The sequence below is a fragment of the Palaemon carinicauda genome, chromosome 9, assembly GCF_036898095.1.
Source record: "Palaemon carinicauda isolate YSFRI2023 chromosome 9, ASM3689809v2, whole genome shotgun sequence".
In the NCBI taxonomy this organism is placed as follows: domain Eukaryota; kingdom Metazoa; phylum Arthropoda; class Malacostraca; order Decapoda; family Palaemonidae; genus Palaemon; species Palaemon carinicauda.
Genome location: NC_090733.1, coordinates 120698889 through 120720938, shown reverse-complemented (window position 1 = coordinate 120720938; position 22050 = coordinate 120698889). Strand labels below are relative to the sequence as shown.

At 42.7% G+C, this 22050-nt stretch overlaps 1 protein-coding gene and 1 non-coding gene across 2 annotated transcripts in view; both read right to left on the bottom strand.

The window, feature by feature from the left end:
• Positions 1 to 20475, bottom strand: part of LOC137647117 (SET and MYND domain-containing protein 4-like) — a 33165-nt gene extending 12690 nt beyond the window's left edge. Inside the window, exons 1-4 of the mRNA XM_068380357.1 lie at positions 20339 to 20475; positions 16117 to 17054; positions 5770 to 5894; positions 1797 to 2288 (exon numbers count right to left, since the gene is read on the bottom strand). Coding sequence (XP_068236458.1) covers positions 1797 to 2288; positions 5770 to 5894; positions 16117 to 17017 — 1518 coding nt within the window. The 5' untranslated portion in view covers positions 17018 to 17054; positions 20339 to 20475. The remainder of the gene's footprint in view (positions 1 to 1796; positions 2289 to 5769; positions 5895 to 16116; positions 17055 to 20338) is intronic.
• Positions 4335 to 4441, bottom strand: LOC137647367 (U6 spliceosomal RNA). The gene has a single exon (XR_011045586.1). It is a non-coding gene; the product is annotated as a U6 spliceosomal RNA (small nuclear RNA).
• Positions 20476 to 22050: the final 1575 nt, after the last annotated feature.

Below are 22050 nucleotides of genomic sequence, written 5' to 3'. Positions count from 1 at the left end.
GCTGGTGGCATGATCTTTGAGTGGCTCGAGCGAAAGGAATTCTTTGGACCAGCAATCTGAGAATTCACCCTCTCCAGAGCAAGAACTGACCATGGTAGCTCAAGGACAGGTCTTGAACCATGATCCAGCCCCTGCTCGTCTATGTGGAAGCCTCTCAAATGTTGTTCAACTCCCTGATGAAGGAGAGGGCCTTAATGAAAGAAGACTCGGTCTCAGGATTCCCAGTTTCCACTGGCAAAGGACAAAAGTCTAGTGAAGAAGGGTGATCAGCCTCCTGAGAATCATCCCTCCTCATCAAAGGGAGGATTTGGTAAGAACCACCACAAATTCGTTCTTACCTTTGGCCTGAACAGTCATACAGAGAGCAGTGACTTCTTCCTTCTCTTCAGGGCAGTAGGTGTCACATCCAAAGGCTAAGAAACAGGTGAGCTGATGGGGAAAGATGAGTGGGTACGCTACGGTTCCTGCTTATTACGCTTCACCAGTGTAGGTAAGAAAAAGGTTCCTCCTATGCGGCAGGCATGTATTTGTTATGGGGTATCACATTATGACGCTCCTCTGCAGGTGGTACACCGAAGAGGATCCAGCAAGGGATGACTTCTAGGTCCTAGCAGCAGCTAACACCTCTAGAAGTTTCTCAGACGATGAGTACGTCAATACCTAGGGAAGACCATAACTTACCAAGATCCAGGTTCTTGCGAGAGTCATCGTCAGTCAGCACAGCAATGGGATTACTTTAAGAAAGATTCAGGGGGACATTAACTTTGCTGAGGGAAGGAGATACCACTGACCACTTCAAACAAACAAGGAGGTCTCCCTTCCCCTTGCAGATTATATGGAGTCCAAGCCCTGGAGGAGCACAAATGACATAGCAGGCTTTAAACCTTGAGATAGAAAGAACAAGCTAATGAGTTTCCTTGACACCAACTTGGGTGTTGCTAAGTCAAATGCAGAAAAATCCCTCTTAGTCTTCTTCTTCGAACAGTCATGCCCCCTTGGAAAAACCAAAGAGTTGTAGGTGATTCACTTCCGGCTTACTCTTGAACTGGCCGCTATTAGGCGGGGCTTACCAGGATAAAGCCGCATATTTGCCCACAGTCACCTTCAAGTGCAAACAACACAAGCACTATGGAAAGAGAATAAGGGAAAAGGCAACAATCAACCAAAAACAAGGGTGCAGGGAACTACGTCATTACTGCACTGTGGTTGAAGTCAGAGGGAGGGTTCCTCCACTTGTTGGGCAACTATGATTACCTTGAATAAAAGTTTAAAAGGCTGTTTCAGCTTTGCTGAAGTCATACCCCTATTAATGGACAATGGTTTATATCTGTGTACGAACAAACTAATATTCAAAATAAATCAGGAAATATCAAATACCGTAAAAATATAAATAAAACTATATATACAAATAGAAAGCTGTAAAGAATCACTAAAACAGAAAGACTTCACTCATGTTACTATGATAAGATAAAATGGCCATATCTTATAGACGTAACTGCAAACATACTTATATCTTTGTAGGTACAATACTGGTAATGTTTTTAACAAATGTGTATACAGTAGTTAAATTTATGCCATACAAAATAAATGTTCATATCTGACTGTTAATTTTCCTCAGTATTGAATAGATGGCCTTTGCATTTTTCAAATATTGAATGGCTCTTATGCTGTCAGTGCTTGGGGTTTTTCCCTAAATTTCAAACATCCATCCTTTGAATGAATGACCATTTTAAAAACCTGTGGAAGATTGTCTCTCAAAATAGTAAAACTGTAGTGTAAAACATGAAAAAACTCACCTGCAATTCTGTGATGGAATGAGCATTACATGGAAAGCTCATTAGATGTGTAAAGAGAACACACCCAGCTATTTCAATATCCTCCAGACTTGGTTCAAATGGTTCACCTGAACTGTCAACAAAATATGACTGGCTTTCCTTTAATAACCAGGTAAGGATTACAGCCATAGCACATCTCTTAAAGAGGTCACTTACTGATCTTTGAGCTTTGTTTGTCACCAAATGGTATATAGTTCTATAGTCAGCAGAATCATAAATGGGTCTGTCCAAATTATTAAAGCCCAAAATATTAGGAGGAAATTCAACAGCTTCTTGCATGTACAAAGGAATTAATTTTTTCAACTGCAAGAATGGAATTTGAATGAGTATTCTGTAAGCTAAAACAGCATTTTTTCCCATATCAAGAGCTGCTAGAGTAGGTAAAACACTGCACTCCTTACTGTGATTAGAGGAAAGACCAATGTTGCGGCAAGAGGAACTGCAAAAAATTACCTGCAAAGGAAAATAAATTTAAAGAAGCATAAGTCTTAACATAACAAAGATACATAAATATAATTTCATAAAAATATACAATAACTAATTTGGCCTAGAATTTAAAATTCAACCCAATTCAAAAATACTGTATTCATTTAATAAAGCCTATTCTAGGTAAATAAAAATATTGCTAGAACTAAAACCTTCATTAAGAAAAAATATGCAGCTTTCAAGGCCTTCTGAAGTTTCTTATTACCTGATGATCTTTGTAAGTTCCACAATGCAAATCCCTTGGTGAGAAACTGGCCACCACAGCCATAATCTTTAACCCTTGGCCTTGTCATCAGCCTTCTGAACCATTCCAAATCGATGGCTGAGGTTCCACACTTACCAGAATCTTGGGTCTTTCACTTAAAGGTTTTAAAAGGCCACTCATGAATGGCAGAGGCAAGGGACAGTGACAATGCCCTAGAGACAAACCATATATACATATGATCAGCACCCAAGACCCCTCTCCACCCAAGATGGCTGAGGTTCCACACTTACCAGAATCTTGGGTCTTTCACTTAAAGGTTTTAAAAGGCCACTCATGAATGGCAGAGGCAAGGGACAGTGACAATGCCCTAGAGACAAACCATATATACATATGATCAGCACCCAAGACCCCTCTCCACCCAAGTTAAGACCAGCGATTGCAGACACTACATGAAAATGTTGACCTTGAGCGGAACTCGAACCCCAGTGACTGGGTCGAGCATTGCTCACTCGTGGGTTTCTACTATCAGGTTGCAAAACAGCAGAGAAACAGTACTACCTCCGTTGTTATTTCTGTCTCTATGGTGGTGCTGTTACTGTACTTATCAACACCACCAAGTGGCTGATCAAAAGAGGGCAAAAGTATTGGATCATAATGAGAGTAGCTTGAAGAATTAACACTGAAATAGGATCGACATACCTGGTCAGTCCTTTGTATGGAATCTAAGGGTTGTAGGATGTGTGCTCCCCTGACTTTTTAAGATGTGAACCAAACAAATATTCGGTGCACATGTTGACAGGTAGTGAGCGTATCAAAGGGTTTGTCCTGTACGGCATCATTCCTATCGAAATCACTGACAGAGGAGGGTCATGGTCTTATGACCAGTATCTCTTCAGTTACTATAGAAAGGACTGAAGGAAAACAAGACTGTTTGAAACGAGATGTTCCACCTCTCATAGATGCTAGTTTATCCTAAGGTGGGAAGACTTCCCATAAACATGTCTATGTCTATTCCTAAATAAACCAGTCTTTGATTGGGCACTGGACCGACTTTACACAATTTACAATGATCCCCTAATCACGATTGAACAAGAGGAGTTTGTCTCAGTGGAGGTTGTTCAGGTAATGCAAACGACGAATGTCACTGGTATGTGTCCATGCCAATACCAGTACTCTGGTGAAGCCTTATGAGGCTGTTCAGATACCAACGGAAAAACTTTGAATTGGTACACTCTGCTTGGCCTGACACAACTAGGCTACTTCCTGGAACTGGGATAGATTGGGATCTGAAAGTATGCATCCTTAAACTGATATCAGGAGGTGCAACAGCCTGATCTTCTGCCTGGATGTGTCTGGAGTCTCCATCTTTGACAAAGTTTTCAAATAAACTTGTTCAGGTCTGCAAGATCTACAATTGGTCTCCTTTAACCAGATACCTCTACAAGAAAGAACTGACTGAAGAAACTTTGGGAACCGTCGTTAACTTTCTGGTGAAATTGGTCGAGCATGTTTGTCCGTAAGCTGAGGTATATGAGCACGCTCCGAAGAGCGCCCCTCAGCAGCATACAGTAACCTGAACCCCTGCTTGGAGGGCTATGTCCTTTGTCAATCTCTGGTGGTAGGACCAATGACGTTTCTGGGGGTAAATTACATGACGAGAAGAGGTAGTGAGCAGGAGGCATCACATAGACTGGAGCATGTCCACAGTCTACTATTCCGTCTCATGATCACATCCCCTCCTCTATCAGGTTTGTAGGCATCCTCCCACAGGTAGCATCATAGAACTGTCACACCTGGTGGAAGAGGGGAAAACTATGAGACCTTTCAGTATTTTGCATGCCATCCTTGCTCAGGAACCATGCTAAGCTTGTCTGTACCATTGCAATTTTGTTTTATGTACTGCCGAAGCAGGTACCTGGCCTGTGTCTGTTACACCACTGACCATGTCTGCTCTGAAATGGTCGTTGCTAGTCGATCGCCCTTTGGCCAGAGATCAGCCACAATCCTTGGACTGTGTTGAAGGAATGCATAGTTGGTGTGTTTGCACATACCCTCGCTATCTGCTCCAACCATTTTTGGGAGTAAAGGGATGAGAGCAACCAGGGTCGGAGCTTGGAAGTCAACAGGTGAAGGATGCGTGACATACCAATACAGTAGCTAGAAGGGCACCAACATGTGACTGCTCTATGTTATTTGCCTAAGTGCAATCACTAGATCGCCACCTTGTCTACTAGGTCTTAAATTACCAGATTGACCCACTTGGAAGTAATCTTATACTTCCTAACTATACAAACCTGAGTACTCAGGTTTGTATTTGCGTAGGAGCAATTGTGGGTCATTTACATTTTCTTCACTATCTAACCCGAGTCCTTTTCTCGGGTTGTATTTGGGTGGGAACAAATGAGAGAGCCAATAGTGGTATTCACAATGGAGAGTGATCTAGCATCCAGGTGAGTAAGTTAACGATCGACTGTGACCAGTTGAGAGGGTGTGACCCCAGTCACCAGCAGTTGAGAGGATGCACAATTGATCATAAGCAATCACTTGAATAGTTGAGAGGATGCGCGATCAATCCTAAAGAGCAAATGAGGTTGCTACTTGTGATCATGTACCTGTCATAGAGCCTATCAATAATGCGCAAACCCCAAGTACTATATCTAGTATTGCTTTAATGGGAGAGCAAACTAGATAGATGGAGCTACTGTAAGAGTGGAAGGTCTCTAACAGGTCAGTAATAACAAACAAAAAGAGGTAAAGTTCTACGTTCCTGAAACAGAGGAAACTTAAGGTACAGTATGAACATGTGTTCGTAAAAAGTGACTTCTCAGTGAGTAAGCAGAGGAGCAGGGTGTACCCGCTCTCAGCCATGTAATTACCGGCCACTTGTTTACACCTTCTTATAAGTTTTAACTGCTTTAAGCTTTAGTCTTATATCACCTATGTAAAGGTCGAAGGTTTGCATTTGTAGAGGAACAAATGGTTATTGAGCACCACTAAAAGATATAAATCTACTGTCAAAATAGACAAATGACAGGAGCAAAAACTTTCAGTAGGTCTCACCTTTTGAGTATCCATCACTTTGAAGGATTTATAATAAACAATGCTTCCTTTATACACCTGAACTGCAATAAAAGATAATTACAGTAAAAAATAAAACACGTTTTTTTTTTAGTATTAATGAACTGAATGGCAAAAAAATTAGTTTTTTATAGTTCTATATACATTAATCATTAGGAACCTTACTTTTGAACATGAAGGGCATGGCAGAGGACTAAGACATCTATTCAAGCAAACAGAGCAATGCGTTCGTAGTGAGGAATCCAAGAGTAGAACCTGACCATAAGGCTTCTCTACTACCAGTACTTCACCTAAAATAAAGACATGTCAGTTTAATTTGAGCATATTTTATATAGTGTAAGATCACAGCTTCTCAAAAAATTCTCACTCAATTATTTCATGAGCAATAAAAATAATACAATACATTACGTGTGAAATCATGAGAAAAATTGCTAATGTACAAAAACATTTTGAAATTGTGGAAAATAAAATAATACCGTAATTTCCCTTATATAGATTTAATTAACTCTTTATAAACATTTTATTTTCATACTGAGCTGAATACTTGAAAAGCTTTTGAAATTAACAAGTTAATAAAGGGGCAAATATTCTTTCCTCAATCAAAGTGGTTGTCTAGCTGACTAAAATTAATTTTTTAAAAAGTCATTTATATTTCCTAACAATACAAACCCAAGTCCTTTAATGGGAGTATGACTTCAGTTAAGCTGGAACTCAAATTGTTAAAATTCATAAAAAGGTGTCAGTAGTTACTGGCGGGTAAAGGGGAAGCCATGGCCCCTCACCTGCACTCTGAGTAACCACTTTGACCTTCACCTAGGACTTGCGGGGAGGCTGAGGTGGGAAGTGTAACTCAAAGGATTTAAGTGTACCTAGTTAGAAAAAAATCACCTTATTTTGAAGCTTTGTGATTTGTTCCTACATGTATACAAACCTTAGTCTATTAATAAGAGACTTATCCTTAGGGGGAGGAAGCCCCTATAATCAAACTGGCTGGTTTAAAATCCCAATATGTCTAAACACTTGGATCTGGAGAGGCGTGCAAGTGTCAAATCCTATACACTCCCTGACAGAGATGGAGAAGGATTGGGATTGTCAACCTGAAAGTAGGTCTGCATATTATGCCCAATTACAGCCTGCTAACCACAACACTGCGTGGTGACAATCATGTGCATGGAGAAATCTCAGCTTGCGGTCCGACGAGGGTAGAGCATGATGCGTTCCTACACCAGGAGCATAAAAAGCAGCAGGTCAAAGAGGTACAGCACCACCCCTGTCAACTGTACGAGAAGGTAGGCTAGAATTCTGGTTAGACTTGGAATGCTCGCTCTTCTTTTTCTTTGGAGGTCAGGTAGCATCAAAGTGCTCAGCAGCACAGGACAAGGTTGAAGGTACAGAGCTGAAAGGAAAAAAAGGACAAGGTCACTTCCTCTCCTTGCCAGAAGTTGTCCTAGAGGATTTTCCAGCTGGCTGCGACAACAATACAGAAACTGAGGATCCAAGAACAACTACCCCTTCGGCAGGATGGGACTTGCTGGTAGGTGCCTCATTAAGTGTTACTTCTGCAAGTGGGTCAGCAGATCAGTAAGGCCCACCAAGTTCTTCGAATCTTGGAAACAGCTAAGATCTGTAGCAGCTTCTCCATAGATGGAACACCCTTGATGGCTAAGGCAAGCCACATAGTCCTTAAAGCAGTAACAAGGGCAAGTTCACATTAAAAAGAAGGGGAGGGAATATTAGCTTTGCTACGGGAGGGTGATAAGGCCGCCTCACCTGATGCATGCCCTAAGGGCAGGTCAGAGTTACCTGCCTTCTTCATTTTTTTTTTCCAGAGGACTTGGAAGACTTTTTTGGGATGGGGAAAGACCCTGAAGCCCAAGAATCCCTCTTGGGACTTCTTCCTTCTCCAGCTGTACTGGGACCACTGCAAAGGCGGTCACACACTTTATTCGTCACATGGGGTTGGATGTGAACAGTCATGTTCCCTGCAGAATGGGCACAAAGAATGGGGATCCACTTCCAGCTGGCTCATAAACCCATCATTTATTGGGGCACGATCGCATGCAAACTCGTGAATCTGAAATACACACACTCAATCTAGAAAGAGAATAAGAATTTCTTTGGTAAACATCCAGGGTTTGTTTAGCACAGAGTATGTCCGTACTATTTAGCGGCTAAAATCAAAGTGGCTATTCAGTGTCCTGGCAAGGAAGTGGAGTTTTCCTACCTATTGCCAGTAACTGCCGACACCTCGTTACAAATTTTAACAGCCAAGTTCTAGCTTCACTGAAATCATACCCCTATTAGAGGATAAGGGTTTGTATACTGGGTACTTGTGGGAACAAAAAAAAATAGTTGTGTAGTTTCCAAAGCCTTAATATCAGCATTATACATAATCCTTACATTAATCACCCCAAGAGTAATGAATATCTTGCTTACAAAAGCAAGATATTGCCACTAGAAATACATAATGAAACACTTAAGTTGGTACCAAACGTAATAGTAGAAGTAATTACTGTAAAGCATTAAAAGAGGCAAAGCCGCAGAAGAAAATGGCCTAACAATTGATTTAATAATATTTAAAAATAGATGGAGAAATAAGCTGTTGCGGTGGAGGTCTGCACTCTACTGAGTGCCCCTCTAGTTATTACGGTGATTGCAAAGGTTTGGTTAACCTAGTACCTGTACTATTGCAGAAATGAGGTGATTTCTCCACTGAGGAGCTATGACGCCTCTTTCTTTTACTACAATGCAGAGGATGAGAAAAAAATATAGATACAGGTGGAAATGAAACCCAAATTGCCTCAGCAGAAGCCAGGGGAATGAAGAGTCTGCAGGCACAATCCACTGTCAACAGAAGTCAGGCTGTAGGTGGAACCCTAACATCCACATCCAACTGACCAAAAACTGACATTCTCATGTGATAAAGGGAAGCAAATAAAGTAGACATCACTACATACAGTACTGAAAAAAATAAGATTTAAAAAATCAAATATTTTCTTCTTCCAAGAATCAATATCAGATTTATTGGCTTGAAATAAAGAGGAAATTGGGGGTGAAGACTGAGGAAAAGGTAAGGGTGAAAAGATGTCAGAAAAGGATCAGGAGGTAAAGTAAAAGGATACAAAATATCACCAAGCACAGAAACATTGTGAGATATCAGAATTGTATTTTACCCTCTATTCTGAACACTTGAAAAATAACAACTCACTCGCTAACAACTCTATAAACTTAATCACTTTTATTCATAAAATCACAATTCTTGTCATAACAAACCATGCAAATTGATTGGGCACCCTGTGTTAAGCAACTCATGCCACTATAGCCAAAACTAACATAATACAATACTGTACCTAATATTGGTGGAATTCGTAGATAACAAGCTCTTTACCGACATATCTGTTATCAATTACAATTACTGTACTGTATTTAAATAAATAAAATGAACACCAAACATAATACCAAAATCTCCTAGATAATATCCCACTCAATGAATTAGAACACTGCTGTAAGCTGACGTGCTGAACATGCTCAAGCAGGCAAAAACTAAAATTGAAATAAAGTACTGAACTTGACTTACCATTCCTCAAATACAGATACAGTAGTAGTGATGAATGGTTTATGTATATATAAAAAAAAAAACAAACAACCTCAGCACTATTAATGTTGGTCTTTAACCATCAAGCATATGTGAAATATGTTATTTTCATTAGTAAAATAAATTTTTGAATATACTTACCCGATGATCATGTAGCTGTCAACTCCGTTGCCCGACAGAAATCTACGGTCGGGATACGCCAGCGATCGCTATCCAGGTGGGGGTGTACACAACAGCGCCATCTGTGAGTAGGTACTCAAGTACTTCTTGTCAACAAGAACTCAATTTTCTCCTCGGTCCACTGGTTCTCTATGGGGAGGAAGGGAGGGTTCTTAAATTCATGATCATCGGGTAAGTATATTCAAAAATTTATTTTACTAATGAAAATAACATTTTTCAATATTAATCTTACCCGATGATCATGTAGCTGATTCACACCCAGGGTGGTGGGTGGAGACCAGTATACATGTTAACAAAAGAAGCTAAGTATCCCGTATTTCATTTTATCAGTTATTCAAAATAACAAACATAAAATAAATAAGTACCTGGTAAGGAAGTCGACTTGAACTATTACTCTGCCTTTTTTAAGTACGTCTTCCTTACTGAGCCTAGCGTTCCTCTTAGGATGCTGAACGACTCCTAGGTGCTGAAGTATAAAGGGCTGCAACCCATACTAAAGGACCTCATCACAACCTCTAACCTAGGCGCTTCTCAAGAAAGAATTTGACCACCCGCCAAATCAACCAGGATGCGGAAGGCTTCTTAGCCTTCCGTACAACCCAAAAAACAACAAAAAGTATTCAAGAGAAAGGTTAAAAAAAGGTTATGGGATTAAGGGAATGTAGTGGCTGAGCCCTCACCTACTACTGCACTCGCTGCTACGAATGGTCCCAAGGTGTAGCAGTTCTCGTAAAGAGACTGGACATCTTTGAGATAGAATGATGCGAACACTGACTTGCTTCTCCAATAGGTTGCATCCATAACACTCTGCAGAAAACGGTTCTGTTTGAAGGCCACTGAAGTAGCAACAGCTCTCACTTCATGTGTCCTTACCTTCAGCAAAGCAAGGTCTTCTTCCTTCAGATGAGAATGTGCCTCTCTAATCAGAAGCCTGATGTAGTAAGAAACTGCGTTCTTAGACATCGGTAGAGTAGGCTTCTTGATAGAACACCATAAAGCTTCTGATTGTCCTCGTAATGGCTTTGACCTTCTTAAATAGTACCTAAGAGCTCTTACTGGGCAAAGTACTCTCTCTAGTTCGTTCCCCACCAAGTTGGACAGGCTTGGGATCTCGAACGACTTAGGCCAAGGACGGGAAGGAAGCTCGTTTTTAGCCAGAAAACCGAGCTGCAAGGAACATGTAGCCGTTTCAGATGTAAAACCTATGTTCCTGCTGAAGGCGTGGATCTCACTGACTCTTTTAGCTGTTGCTAAGCACACGAGGAAAAGAGTTTTTAATGTGAGGTCCTTAAAAGAGGCTGATTGGAGCGGTTCAAATCTTGATGACATTAGGAACCTTAAAACCACGTCTAGATTCCAGCCTGGTGTGGACAACCGACGTTCCTTTGAGGTCTCAAAAGACCTAAGGAGGTCCTGTAGATCTTTGTTGGTGGAAAGATCCAAGCCTCTGTGGCGGAATACCGCTGCCAACATACTTCTGTAACCCTTGATCGTAGGAGCTGATAGGGATCTTACGTTCCTTAGATGTAACAGGAAGTCAGCAATCTGGGTTACAGTGGTACTGGTTGAGGAAACTGCATTCGCCTTGCACCAGCTTCGGAAGACTTCCCATTTAGACTGATAGACTCTGAGAGTGGATGTCCTCCTTGCTCTGGCAATCGCTCTGGCTGCCTCCTTCGAAAAGCCTCTAGCTCTTGAGAGTCTTTCGATAGTCTGAAGGCAGTCAGACGAAGAGCGTGGAGGTTTGGGTGTACCTTCTTTACGTGAGGTTGACGCAGAAGGTCCACTCTTAGAGGAAGAGTCCTTGGAACGTCGACTAGCCATTGCAGTACCTCTAAGAACCATTCTCTCGCGGGCCAGAGGGGAGCAACCAACGTCAGCCGTGTCCCTTTGTGAGAGGCGAACTTCTGAAGTACCCTGTTGACAATCTTGAACGGCGGGAACGCATACAGGTCGAGATGGGACCAATCCAGCAGAAAGGCATCCACGTGAACTGCTGCTGGGTCTGGAATCGGAGAACAATACATCGGGAGCCTCTTGGTCATCGAGGTAGCGAATAGATCTATGGTGGGCTGACCCCACAGGGCCCATAGTCTGCTGCAAACATTCTTGTGAAGGGTCCACTCTGTGGGGATGACCTGACCCTTCCGGCTGAGGCGATCTGCCATGACATTCATATCGCCCTGAATGAACCTCGTTACCAGCGAAAGGTTTCGATCTTTTGACCAAATGAGGAGGTCCCTTGCGATCTCGAACAACTTCCTCGAATGAGTCCCCCCCTGCTTGGAGATGTAAGCCAAGGCTGTGGTGTTGTCGGAGTTCACCTCCACCACCTTGTTTAGCTGGAGGGACTTGAAGTTTATCAAGGCCAGATGAACCGCCAACAACTCCTTGCAATTGATGTGAAGTGTCCTTTGCTCTTGATTCCATGTGCCCGAGCATTCCTGTCCGTCCAGTGTCGCACCCCAGCCCGTGTCCGATGCGTCCGAGAAGAGACGGTGGTCGGGGGTCTGAACAGCCAATGGTAGACCTTCCTTGAGAAGAATGCTGTTCTTCCACCACGTTAGAGTAGACCTCATCTCTTCGGAAACAGGCACTGAGACCGCCTCTAGCGTCATGTCCTTTATCCAGTGAGCAGCTAGATGATACTGAAGGGGGCGGAGGTGGAGTCTCCCTAACTCGATGAACTGGGCCAGCGATGAAAGTGTCCCTGTTAGACTCATCCACTGCCTGACTGTACATCGGTTCCTTCTCAGCATGCTCTGGATGCATTCTAGGGCTTGATTGATCCTTGGGGCCGACGGAAAAGCCCGAAAAGCTCGACTCTGAATCTCCATACCTAGATAGACAATGGTCTGGGATGGGACGAGCTGGGACTTCTCTATATTGACCAGGAGGCCCAATTCCTTGGTCAGATCCATAGTCCATCTGAGATTCTCCAGACAGCGACGACTTGTTGGAGCTCTTAAAAGCCAGTCGTCCAAATAGAGGGAGGCTCTGATGTCTGCCAAGTGAAGGAATTTCGCAATATTCCTCATCAGTCTGGTAAACACAAGAGGTGCCGTGCTTAGGCCAAAGCACAGGGCTTGGAATTGGTACACAACCTTTCCAAAGACGAACCTTAGGAAAGGTTGGGAGTCTGGAAGGATGGGGACGTGAAAGTACGCGTCTTTCAGGTCTAACGAGACCATCCAGTCCTCCTGCCTGACCGCTGCTAGGACCGACTTCGTCGTCTCCATCGTGAACGTCTGCTTGGTGACAAAAGCATTGAGAGCACTGACGTCCAGCACCGGTCTCCAACCTCCTGTCTTCTTCGCTACCAGGAAGAGACGGTTGTAGAAGCCCGGGGATTGATGGTCCCGGACTATGACTACCGCTTCCTTTTGTAGCAAGAGCGACACCTCTTGTTGCAACGCTAGCCTCTTGTCCTTCTCCTTGTAGTTGGGAGAGAGGTTGATGGGAGATGTAGCTAGAGGGGGACTGCGGCAGAACGGAATTCTGTATCCCTCCCTTAGCCACTTCACAGACTGAGCGTCTGCACCTCTGCTCTCCCAAGCTTGCCAGAAGGTCTTGAGTCTGGCTCCCACTGCTGTCTGGAGAGGAAGGCAGTCAGAACTTGCCTTTTGCGGACTTGGAACCCTTCTTGGATTTGCCACGGTGACTGTCGGCACGGGTACCTCCTCTGCTGGAGGTTCTGCCACGAAAGGGCGGGATGAACCTAGTTGCAGGTGTGTCTACTGCTGCAGGGCGGAAGGGTCTAGGCACGGAAGGTAAGGTTTTAGCCTTACGTGCGGAAGATGCCATCAGATCATGGGTATCCTTCTGGATAAGAGAGGCAGCCATCCCCTTGATCAGCTCCTCCGGAAACAGACACTTGGAGAGAGGAGCAAACAACAACTCTGACTTCTGACAAGGGGTGATACCAGCCGATAAGAAGGAGCAAAGATGTTCTCTCTTCTTAAGCACTCCCGACACGTACGAAGCCGCAAGCTCACCAGACCCATCCCGAATGGCTTTGTCCATGCTAGACATGATCAGCATGGCAGAGTCCTTATCCGAAGGGGAAGTCTTTCTGCTTAAGGCTCCCAAACACCAATCGAGGAAGTTGAAGATCTCGAAGGCACGAAAGACTCCCTTCAACAGATGATCCATATCAGAAAAGGACCAGCAGATCTTCGATCGTCTCATAGCCAACCTGCGGGGAGAGTCAACCAGACTTGTGAAGTCGCCCTGGGCAGAGGCAGGAACTCCCAAGCCGGGTTCCTCTCCCGTGGCATACCAGACGCTCGACTTAGAAGCAAGCTTGGTAGGCGGAAAGATGAAAGCAGTCTTTCCCAGTTGCTTCTTGGACTGCAACCACTCTCCCATAACCCTCAAAGCTCTCTTGGATGAGCGTGCGAGAACAAGCTTGGTGAAGGCAGGAGCAGCAGACTGCATGCCCAGAGCAAACTCGGAGGGAGGAGAGCGAGGGGTTGCAGACACAAACTGCTCTGGATACAAGTCCCTGAACAAGGCAAGGACTTTACGAAAGTCTAAGGAGGGAGGCGTAGACTTGGGCCCTTCAAAGTCGGAGTGCGGTTCATCCAAATGTGCAGCTTCGTCATCTGATACTCCATCATCCGAAAGCTGAGTAGGAAGTGGCAAAGGCATAGCAGAAAGCTGAACGGCTGAATCCGGCAGTATGGGTGCATGCGTAGCTGCTGCGGATCCAACATCAAGCCGCTGCTGGTCAGTCTGCGAGCTGGCAACAACAAAAGCAGAGTGCTGGTGCGTGGGAGGGGTTGCGGTGGGTTGCGGAGCATGCTGTATGGTATGCGGAGCATGCTGTATGGTATGCGGAGCATGCCGCATGGGTTGCGGAGCATGCCGCATAGAGGCAGAACCCGGCAGCTCTACAGCACCTTCCCACTGCTGATGCGGTAGCTCACGCATGTCAACTGATGGTGCAGCAAGAACATGCGTCTGGCAGGGTGGACTGCGCATCGGTGGTGGAGCTCTCACAGGTGGAGTGTGGGAGCAGGCAGCCGCAGTATCTGCTGAGCGCACAACCTCGGCGGGTTGTAGGTTAACAGGTGCAGTGTCAACCTTCTCAGCATGATACTCCTGCATGAATGCCGCAAGCTGAGACTGCATAGTCTGCAGCATGGACCACTTAGGGTCTACCGTGGTTGGAGCAGCAACAGACGGAGCAGTAGCCTGTTGTGGAACCACTCTACCTCTCTTGGGAGGTGTGCAGTCATCGGAAGACTGCAGCGAGTCCGAACTGACCCAGTGGCTACACCTGGGCCGTTGGACTCGCTCGGAAGGGACCTTACGTTTGAGCGGTCGTGAAACCTTGGTCCATCGTTTCCTCCTGGAAACTTCTTCCACAGACGAGGAATGTAAGGGCTCATTCGTCTGTTTGTGGATGGGACGATCTTTGACAGATACGTCCGCAACCACTGAGGATACATCCGTGCGCCGATCAAGGCCTGCCGAACCCTTTGGTCCTTCGACATTGCTTCTCCCCTGGGCTTGGGAGCTTGCAAGAGGTCCCGGACTGGGAGGACGACTGGCACGCACAGATGTACCCTCATGCGCAACACTGACACTGACACTTTTCACATCACTAGCACTGATAACACTTCCCACTGCACTTTTCGCTTTCAGCTCTTTGACATCTGCCAAGAGCTGATTACGGTCATTAGCCAATGACTCCACTCTGTCACCGAGAGCCTGAATGGCACGCATCATATCCGCCATGGATGGCTGAGCACTAGTAGCAGGTTCAGGAGTCACCACTACAGGGGAAGGAAAAGGTTGAGGGGCATGGGGAGAGGAAAAATCCACAGAGCGAGAAGAACTCCTCCTGATTCTCTCCTTCTCTAACCTACGTGCATTTTTAAGGAATTCGTTAAAATCGAATTCCGAAAGCCCAGCGCATTCCTCACATCGATCTTCCAATTGACAGGATTTACCCCTACAATTGGAACAAACGGTGTGAGGATCTATAGAGGCCTTCGGAAGACGCCTAGCACAAGTCCTAACGCTACACTGCCTGTACTTAGGGACTTGAGACTGGTCAGACATCTTGAATTGTAGAAGTAGTCAAGGGGGAATTCCAAAATCTAGCAAAGTTCGTTAACAATTAATCCAAATTAATTCCAAAAGCTTGCTAAGCTAATGATAAAGCTTCCTGAATAGCGAAGGCTAAACTCTAGAGTGAATACATCACCAAATCGTGAACAACAACTCCAGAATCAACAGCGTATCCAAGTAGGTCTTGCCGGCGGCACGACAGAGGAAAAATTGAGTTCTTGTTGACAAGAAGTACTTGAGTACCTACTCACAGATGGCGCTGTTGTGTACACCCCCACCTGGATAGCGATCGGTGGCGTATCCCGACCGTAGATTTCTGTCGGGCAATGGAGTTGACAGCTACATGATCATCGGGTAAGATTAATATTGAAAAATGGGGTTTGATCATTGCAGTAATCTTACAGGTACAAAGGCAGTTTACTTACGTTTGGGTTATAGTATGAAAAAACTACAACTAAATAATGACTACTGGTTACATAACTAAGAAGCAAAGTCATTTGGATTTGAATTTATGTATTCAGCAGCAGAAGTAGTTTGCATTTGTACAAAAATTCATATCTTTACCTTGGCAGATAAGAAATTTATAAGAGGATTAGTGTAGGCCACAAATAACACTCCAAAACTGGTATTTAATAAAAAAAGTAATAATGTAGTCATACCTGGATCTATATCTCTTTCGGCTATAAGGTACCGTCCTAGCGAAGGTGTAAAACAAAGCTTGACAGCATCACTAAGACATGGAATAGCTGGATTACTCTTTGACAATGAAGGAGCCGCAGGTGTTTGATAGGCAAACAACAGTTCTTCTTTTGTAGCCTCTCTCAGCCATGTAGCAGATTTATCACATTCTTGTACTAATGAGCTTTTTGCTTTGCCATTTGACTGGCAAGTGTCAAGCAAATTATGCAATGCATCACGTGAAGACTTACTCTTGGATTCATCTAGCTTCATATCATCTAATGTTTTCAATGCATCATGGAGTACTTGTTTAGCATCTTCAATTTTGCCAAGAGTAATCAAGCATTTTGATTTTCTCTCAGCAAGTTTACAATGCAACAACTTTGGATAGCCATGCAAAAATGCCAAATCAACATCAGCAATACATTTATCATATTGTCCTAACTCAAAGAAAATAGCAGACCTGTTTGCATATCCAAGTGCTAATGATCTATATTCTTGTCCTTCATTAACGTTCTTTTCACCGTCATTAGAACTGTAACTTTTATTAGCTTCAGATGACTCAACGACAGAATGTTTTGGATGAGGTGCTGACATAATACTTAAGTTATAAAGCTTCAGTGCTTTATCCAGCAACTTCTTCTGGTAGCATTTATTACCTTCACTTCGTAATCGTTCAGCATCTTCATCAGATTTTTTCTGAGCAATGATTGTTGGAAGTAAACAAGACTGAACCTCTTCCAATTTCCAAAGATAACTGAGCATGCTCTCTAAGCTTTGATTAGGACCAAAGTGACTACTGACTTCAATGACTTTATCATTTTCTTTCAAGTTCTTGATTAAGTTAGAAAACAAACTTTCAAAACAAGGAACTTCCGTCATCTTACCAACCTCTCTTTTAACAATCCATCAACAAATCCTGAAAAATAGAGATTTTGTATTCATGGAAAATTTTTTCACCCTTTCTACAACAAACCACCTTCCTTGGATTCTATAAGCACAATGCATACTAATAAGAATGCATAAATATTACAAACTACTGTATACCCAATTTAATCAAGCATAATGTAACCAAATCTATGTCAACCAGCATTACGGCATGCTTATGATACACTACTCTCAGCAGCAAAATAAATCAACAAAAGTTTTACTTGTCTACTCTGAGATTCAAGTATTAATGTACAGTATACACAGATGGTAAAATGAAATTGTAAAATCTTTAATGATTGAAAGTACACTTTGCACATAATACAAGGATAAAGTCTTTATAATCAAGTTTTATTTTACAAAAATATTAACAACAAATTTGGAGGAAATTTGTATTTATTTTAACTATAGAGTATAAACCTGTTCTTTACATCGGGATAGATAACAGCAAAGCTGAAGAACACAAGAGTTAAAGTTTTATAACGAGGTATAGGTAGTTGGCAGTTAATTACCTGCCAGGAGTAGGGAAACCCTGCCTTCCCTGCTTCCTCACTGAGAAGTCACTTCGATTGCAGCTGGGACTTTCTAAGGGGTTGGTGATGGCGGGTAAGAATGAGTAAAGGACTCAATTGGTATAATTAGGGAAAATGCGAATTACTTTCAGATTTGTTATTTGTTCCAGCAAAAATACAAACCATCATTCTTTACATAGGAGACTCATCCTAGTTGGAAGGAAGTTTTTATTCCAACTGGCTGGAAAACTAATTCCACAAATCCTAAACTCATACCTTGTAAGTAACGAGAGTTCAGGTTCCTCACGCCTAGTGCACTAGTGGTGTGACTAACCAGCGGATTCATGGCCCATGATAAAGGATACTAAGCAGAAAATCTCTGTGTCGTAACACTGAGGCATACGTATACTAATGGTTTTCCTCAGTTCCAACCAAGTTGTAGTGGTACACAATGGGTTTGCTTGGTTCACACCATGTAGAAAATGGAAAGGTACTGTAATACTGGTACCCCGTATGTAAATCTGGTTACTACGCGCTCCCCCTCGTAAGGAATAAGTGGAATGACACTTCTATACCATGTTATATAAAAACTACCGGTAAGGTGGGACTTGCCTGTAGGCAAATCGATTCCAGTTGACAGGGTTCCGATGCTGTGCTCCAATATAGAGCAAGATGAAAGTGAAAGGAAAGAGCCATTCAATCTCTACATTCATTCCAGTCTAACGCAAAAACTCCATTCTCGATCTGATGCTTAGGTCCTGTGCAAAGGAGCCAAGGCAGCGATACCACCAGCTGTGGAGCTACTACAGTTCTAGAACAACATGTCTAGGGACCTGTGGGTCAATTCCTGAAAGTAACAGGCAGTAAACTTCATTTGCCCGGATTCTTATGAAATGACAGAGGTGTACCTACTCCCCTGGCATCCTGAATTACTCTGAGCTCCTCCTGGAGGACATTAAAATGGCAAATGGGTACAGCAAATAACTTCCCTTTGCCAGAAGATTGTATTAAGTCTTCTCGTGATGAGGAAGAGTAAGTATGGATGAAGTCTAGTTGTACAGTATGTTTACTTATTGTAGTGGTCAATCAGCCTGACAAAACCACAAAAGTAGCTGATCCCGATAATCTGATACGTCTCTTTGGCTTGCAAACTGAGAAAAAGAATCCTGGCACCGAGACAGACGGAATCTGTATTTTAGCTAGAACCTCAGGAACAAAGGGGAAAGGACGAGACCCGTCCCCAGCATTTGGCATGATTTGTGCCTTTCAGGGACTACCAAACTTCCTTCTGTTCAAGGAAGGCAAGTTATCTCCCTCAGAGGACAAGTTCATTCAACACTCTGGATGAGTACTAATGCTTTTCCCGTAACTGGAATTTTCTATAAGAAATGGACGAGTGCTGGCTATTTTGGTATTTTTCTCTGTAAGGTTAAAAGGGGCTTGGGCATAATAACTTCTGTATCAGTCAATTAAAATTTGAAGGCTAATTCTTACTCTAACTCAATTGTTTACATTTGGGAGATTAATGGCGAGTTATTGCGCATGCGTAGCTTGCATTCGCTTTTGCCAGCTGTTCTGTTTTTTGTAAACGTAATCATTACCTGGCTTTTTTAGCCAATTACGAGCTTCCAAATATTTATGCACAAGTTCCCGGATGTTGTTCTAAAACAGCCATTTTTCCCCTCCCCTTCAGTTTCAGCTAGATCACCATTACATAATGACATCTCCAAGAAGGGAGTACAATCTTTTTGAAATTTAGTGTGATTTTATTCAAAATTTAGTGTAATTTCATCTACAGTACATCGGCATTTGATTATGATGAAAATGCTCTCCATTCAGTGTATAGCTACTGTTGCTGATGTGAAAGCAAAATAATTGCCACAAAATAATGAACCACGGGGCTTTTGAGTGCAGCTCAACATGTAACAATTGCCAGAACATAGGAGTAGTGGATGTAACGATAATTTTACGAGAGCAGCGAGCCACGGTGGAGTAAAAACCATTAGAAGCTCAAAATCATATCTCTCTATAATGACCCACGGGAATTGCGAGGGCAGCTCAACATGTACCACTTGCCAGAACATAGGAGCAGTGATACAATGTTAATTTTGCGAGCGTAGTGAGCCACGGCAAAGCAAAAACCATTAGAAGTTCAATAACATATCTAAGAAATTAATGACTCACGGGACTTGCGAGCGCAGCTCAACATGTACCGCTTGCCAAAACAAAAAACTGTGATGTAATGTTCAATTTGTGAACATAGAGAGCCACAGCAGAGCAATAACCATTAGAAGGACGAGAAGTGAATCTTATATAATTATGATACTTTAATTTTCAGCCACTTACATGAACCATATATTTTTCCAACTACTAATATTGTGTTTATTTTGCTTTTCTGACCATTATCATTGATGCAAATCACTCGTTTTAGGTATTTCCCCACTCAAAATAACCGTTTCCAACTAGGATCCCCCTAATTGTCTTTTTATCAGGGTGTCCTAAAACTTATAAACGAGTGGTTTGCCCCCAATAATCATAGTCAGAAATGCATAAAACACAAGATATCGAGTAGGAAAAGTATATACCTCCGGTATTTGACTAGATATTAAAGTATCATATATCTACCAACGTACAATTTTACCCATTCTTTGAACCTTAATGTTTGTCTTGCAGCGGTACCAAAAATAACCATCTACATTTGTTTGTTAATTTATGGGAAGTAATTTCCATAAAACGACATTAGTTTGAAATCTATTACACTTACTTGTAACAAACAGCCGTTAGTCAATAATAAAAGTAAATTAACAAGCTCGACACAGAAGCACAGAGACCCGGGCGAATGCTAAACTTAGAATCAGGACCCACGAAGTCTGACAGGACGTCTATGCGTCCGAGATGGGGGTTGTTTACATTCAGACGATATCGTTACGTCATATGTGTCCGATTAACTTAACTATTATTGAATTATTACTTTCCTTGTATAATTTACATTTTTAATGTATTTCTGACATGAATTGCTGTATTATATTTATCTACGATAAAAATTTTATAATAATTAACCATATATCCATGAATCATGCATAATTAGGCTTCTCATGAATTGTGAAACTGATCTAGAAGGGTTCGAACAGTCTTATTCAATAGTAAAAGGAATATATATATATATATATATATATATATATATATATATATATATATATATATATATATATATATATATATATATATATATATATATATATATATATATATATATATATATATATATATATATATATCTACCAAGGCACTTCCCCCAATTTTGGGGGGTAGCCGACACCAACAATGAAACAAAACAAAAAGGGGACCTCTACTCTCTATGTTCCTTCAGCCTAATCAGGGACCCAACCGAGTTCAGCTGGTACTGCTAGGGTGCCACAGCCCAACCTCCCACATTTCCACCACAGATGAAGCTTCATAATGCTGACTCCCCTACTGCTGCTACCTCCGCGGTCATCTAAGGCCCCGGAGGAAGCAGCAGGGCCTACTGGAACTGCGTCACAATCGCTCGCCATTCATTCCTATTTCTAGCACGCTCTCTTGCCTCTCTCACATCTATCCTCCTATCACCCAGAGCTTTCTTCACACCATCCATCCACCCAAACCTTGGCCTTCCTCTTGTACTTCTCCCATCAACTCTTGCATTCATCACCTTCTTTAGCAGACAACCATTTTCCATTCTCTCAACATGGCCAAACCACCTCAACACATTCATATCCACTCTAGCCGCTAACTCATTTCTTACACCCGTTCTCTCCCTCACCACTTCGTTCCTAACCCTATCTACTCGAGATACACCAGCCATACTCCTCAGACACTTCATCTCAAACACATTCAATTTCTGTCTCTCCATCACTTTCATTCCCCACGACTCCGATCCATACATCACAGTTGGTACAATCACTTTCTCATATAGAACTCTCTTTACATTCATGCCCAACCCTCTATTTTTTACTACTCCCTTAACTGCCCCCAACACTTTGCAACCTTCATTCACTCTCTGACGTACATCTGCTTCCACTCCACCATTTGCTGCAACAATAGACCCCAAGTACTTAAACTGATCCACCTCCTCAAGTAACTCTCCATTCAACATGACATTCAACCTTGCACCACCTTCCCTTCTCGTACATCTCATAACCTTACTCTTACCCACATTAACTCTCAACTTCCTTCTCTCACACACCCTTCCAAATTCTGTCACTAGTCGGTCAAGCTTCTCTTCTGTGTCTGCTACCAGTACAGTATCATCCGCAAACAACAACTGATTTACCTCCCATTCATGGTCATTCTCGCCTACCAGTTTTAATCCTCGTCCAAGCACTCGAGCATTCACCTCTCTCACCACTCCATCAACATACAAGTTAAACAACCACGGCGACATCACACATCCCTGTCTCAGCCCCACTCTCACCGGAAACCAATCACTCACTTCAT